At 35.4% G+C, this 4,141-nt stretch overlaps 1 protein-coding gene across 1 annotated transcript; it reads left to right on the top strand.

Annotated features, from left to right (window-relative positions):
• The first annotated feature begins 217 nt into the window (after positions 1-217).
• LOC104439741 ((-)-germacrene D synthase) lies at positions 218-3,878 on the top strand. The gene is made up of 7 exons (XM_039308629.1): positions 218-443; positions 809-1,088; positions 1,918-2,293; positions 2,507-2,725; positions 2,837-2,975; positions 3,143-3,397; positions 3,505-3,878. Exons 1-7 carry the CDS (start codon positions 303-305, stop codon positions 3,799-3,801), a joined length of 1,707 nt encoding a protein of 568 aa, XP_039164563.1. The 5' UTR covers positions 218-302; the 3' UTR covers positions 3,802-3,878.
• Positions 3,879-4,141: the final 263 nt, after the last annotated feature.

A 4,141-nucleotide genomic window follows, 5' to 3' on the forward strand; every position in this document is an offset into this window, starting at 1 on the left:
CTTACCTCCAGTCAAGTTAAATTTTGAGAGAGCTGCCCTTATTTTCATGGCCGCATATATGAGATATTCAACTTTTGTAAAGTACAACTTGAATGGCATGGCATCAATCAGACCTCCAAATCATATTAAAAAAAGTTTTTTGAGAAAATAAATGTTTGCCTGTCGTTCCTTATCTATCTGCCAGTCCAACATATGATGCTACAGCCTATAAAAACCATTGATAGGGTTTCGACACTTACAGAAGCCTCTACCCTCTAACGTTCTTCATCTATTCACCTAAATCAAGAAAACAGCGAAACGAAATGTCTCTTCAGATTTTAGCAATCCCATCTTCTTCTCCTGCTCATGAAACAAGTCGCGTCGCTGAACGCCGTTTAGCAAATTTTCATCCAAGCATATGGGGGGATTATTTTCTCAAATATGCTTCTGACTCCAACTCGATGGTATCATTTAAATTGTTCTTTTTCTTGGATTATATTCGAAAACATAATAATCTTGAATGATGGGGCACCATCCCACAGCATTTGAAAAAGTAAAGGAAAATAAGTTTTAGTTGATTTGAAACTCCATGCATGTGCTGATCGTTAAATGATTCAAAATTTCTACGTGAACCTTGTGGCATGCACATATAATTTAACACCTATCGAAAGCGTTTCTCCGCTATTAAAAGAAATAATCATGACGGAATGATTTTTAGGTAATTCAATTCATATCTATCATGGTCAATGGGGTCATTCGACACAAAATGTATTTCTTCCATTTTTACTAATTCATGTCATTTGAACTTTCAATTTTTTATTTATTATAGAGTTCTCCTGCTATAGTTGACGATGGAATCGAGGGATTGAAAGGAGAATTGAGGAAGATGTTGGTAGGTGCTATGGATAAGCCTTCGCAGAAGTTGAACTTGATCGATCAAATCCAACGCTTAGGAATAGCCTACCATTTTGAAATTGAGATATATCAGCAGTTGGAACAAATTCACAAAAGCTATTATGAATTGCATGATGGTGATAACGACAACGACCTACACACGATTGCTCTTCTCTTTCGATTGTTGCGACAACAAGGTTATGCAATTTCATGTGGTATGTAATGTTCTAATTCTCGTTGATCAATTAGTTAGCCAAATTATATTGCGGACATCAATTTGACAGTCCATTTAATTTATTAGAGTGAACACATAGGGAGAAGACCACTAGAAGTGCAAAAAGTAGTGTATGGCACTTACTTCAGTATTAAAAAATTTTGCCGGCTCACTTAAGTACTAGATTGGAAAAAAAAAAAAAAAAAAGATCACTAAGTGTCTCCGATAAGAAATTCCAGCCAAAAAAATTACATGAATTTTTTATTTAAAATTTTTATCTAATATGACATTTTTTTGGCACTGAAATGATCATTTTTTAATAATGCCCAGCACTAAAGTGATCATTATTTAATAACGATTGACACTAATAGTGATAACTTTTTTACTTGATACACAACTTTGTTTAAGGGTTGTATGCTGATTGGGCATACTAACGAGCCACGTAAAATTGAGAAATTAATAAAATATGGCCACATCAGAATTTTGGTGATCCAGATCGAAGTTAGCACTTAAGTGATCTCAAAAATATATTTGACATTAAAGTGGGTGCTATACATAACTTTTGGCACTTATAGTGTCATTCTTCTCATAATATCACTAACATATTTGGTTTGCTCTAGTTTTGAATTGTTTATTAGTTAACTTTTCTATATGATTCTCGTATCCCAAGTTCTTCAAAATGTCTTGCTTTGAAAGGTGAATAGTCCTTTCTTCTAACGTTAGTTTAGTCATCGTTTTTTCATTGATTCCAGTTGATCTAGATGTTGAACATGAATTTTTCATAGTATCTCATGATAGTATCTTTTCTCATGTTTTGTTTGGCCATTTAGAAATCTTTAACAAGTTCAAGGACATCAATGGGAATTTCAGCAAATCACTCATTGTTGATGTGCAAGGACTACTAAGTCTATTTGAAGCTTGTCATATGAGGTTTCATGGCGATGATGTTTTGAATGATGCACTTGCTTTTGCTATGACTCACCTCGAGTCAATTGATAAAGGAAAGGCAAGCCCTAATCTTAAAAAACAAGTGAGGCATGCCCTAAAACAACCAATCCACAAGGGAATACCAAGGCTAGAGGCAAGGCGCTACATTTCACTCTACCAAGAGGAGCCTTTGCATAATGAAGTACTACTATCCTTAACTAAACTCGATTTCAACTTATTGCAAGAGCAACACCAGAAGGAACTCGGTAACCTTACAAGGTTGGCTTCATGATACCATGTCTGAAGTAGCTAGATGTTCTAAGAACACCAAATCAACATAGATCGATTCATTCAATTTCAAGTTATTTTGAACTAATTCATTTACTAAAGTGACAACGAGTGTCTTCTCTTTGGCTCATCGGTCTTAAGTACTTTCTATTATTCCATCAATGATGTGTTTGCCTTAAGCAGGATTTATGTTGTTAATTATAGGTGGTGGAAGGATTTAGATGTAGAAAGAAAGTTCCCATTTGCTAGAGATAGACTTGTGGAGATGTATCTTTGGATATCGGGAGGTTATTTCGAGCCAGAGCATAAAGCCACAAGGGAAATACTAACCAAAGTGTTTAGCATTGTTACCATTATTGACGACATCTATGATGTCTATGGCACATTGGAGGAACTAGAACTTTTCACAGAAGCAATTGAAAGGTAGAGTTCACCCTCGGATGCTTTTCTCAGTTTACCAATTCTAAATACTAATTCTAATTTGATCAACTATTAGTTAGGGTCAAGTGTGATATTTTCTTGACTTGAACTCAGGTGGGATGTTGAAGTCAAAGATGGATTACCAAAGTACATGCAAGTATGTTATAAGATAGTTCTTGATTTGTATGATGAAATTGGCTACGAGGTGACTAGAAAAGGGCGATCGAACTACCTTTTCTATGCAAAAGAAGCGGTAAGCCATTCAAGGTTATATTAATCAAATGCAATTTTTACTATGTCCACTGGCAACAAAATATCAGGTTTTTGGATAAGGATGAGAGAGAGTCATATATTTAAGTCTGCTGAACACATTAAAGTTCAAATTTTGATGTAGCTTTGTGTTTGAAAATGACTCCTTAGATGAAAAACCAAGTGAGAGCGTACTTCACTGAAGCCAAATGGTTCCATCAAAACCACATACCGATGATGGAGGAGTACATGCCCATTGCATTATCAACCATTGCTATTGAATTGCTGTTGGTGATGTTGTTGTTGTTAGGAATGGGAGATACTGTAACAAAAGATGTTTTTGACTGGCTATTGTATAGCAACCCCAAGATAGTGAATGCTATGAAAATAGTCTATCGGCTCATGGATGACATTGCTGGACACAAGGTATATATAAGCTACACTAGTGAACAAAATTACCTTATCTAAATTTTGTCTAATAGATTTTATCAAAAAGATAAAAATAATAATATCCATGAGATATGTTTTTACAGTTTGAGCAAGAGAGAGGTCATGGGCCATCTTCAGTGGAGTGTTTCATGAAACAATACGGAGTTACGGAGGAAGAGGCTAAGGAGGAACTCCATAAACAAGTGGCCAATGCATGGAAGGACATTAATGAAGGGTTGTGCTGCTCGACCAATGTCCCTAGGCAACTCCTAGTGCGAATTCTCAATTTTACACGAGTTGTGCATGTGGTGTATAAAGATGAGATAGATCTCTACACTCATGCTGGAACCAAGTTAAAAGAGCACGTTACTAATCTATACGTCAATCCATTGCCAATGTGATGGTTCGGAAGAACAAGTACCTAGCCGTTGTAGACTGCATTAGACAGTTTCCGAATCTGCTCTGCGTAAAATCTGAATTGTGCGTCAACCGTTAAATATTACTCTTCTCTAGCCCGAGAGCCCCTTTTTTTTCTGTGGATTTTGAATGAAGTAAAATAAGGGGCCTGTAAATATGTGATATTGGAATATATTAATGTTCTATACAATGAGTGGTTCAGTTTCTTTATATATACCAAACATTTATATATATATATGCTTATGACAGTCTTAGTATAGTGACTAGCACAAATTACAATACTTAACAGAAAGGGAGCCAAGTTTCATATTTTCAGTCATTTAT

This window comes from Eucalyptus grandis, chromosome 3, assembly GCF_016545825.1.
Source record: "Eucalyptus grandis isolate ANBG69807.140 chromosome 3, ASM1654582v1, whole genome shotgun sequence".
In the NCBI taxonomy this organism is placed as follows: domain Eukaryota; kingdom Viridiplantae; phylum Streptophyta; class Magnoliopsida; order Myrtales; family Myrtaceae; genus Eucalyptus; species Eucalyptus grandis.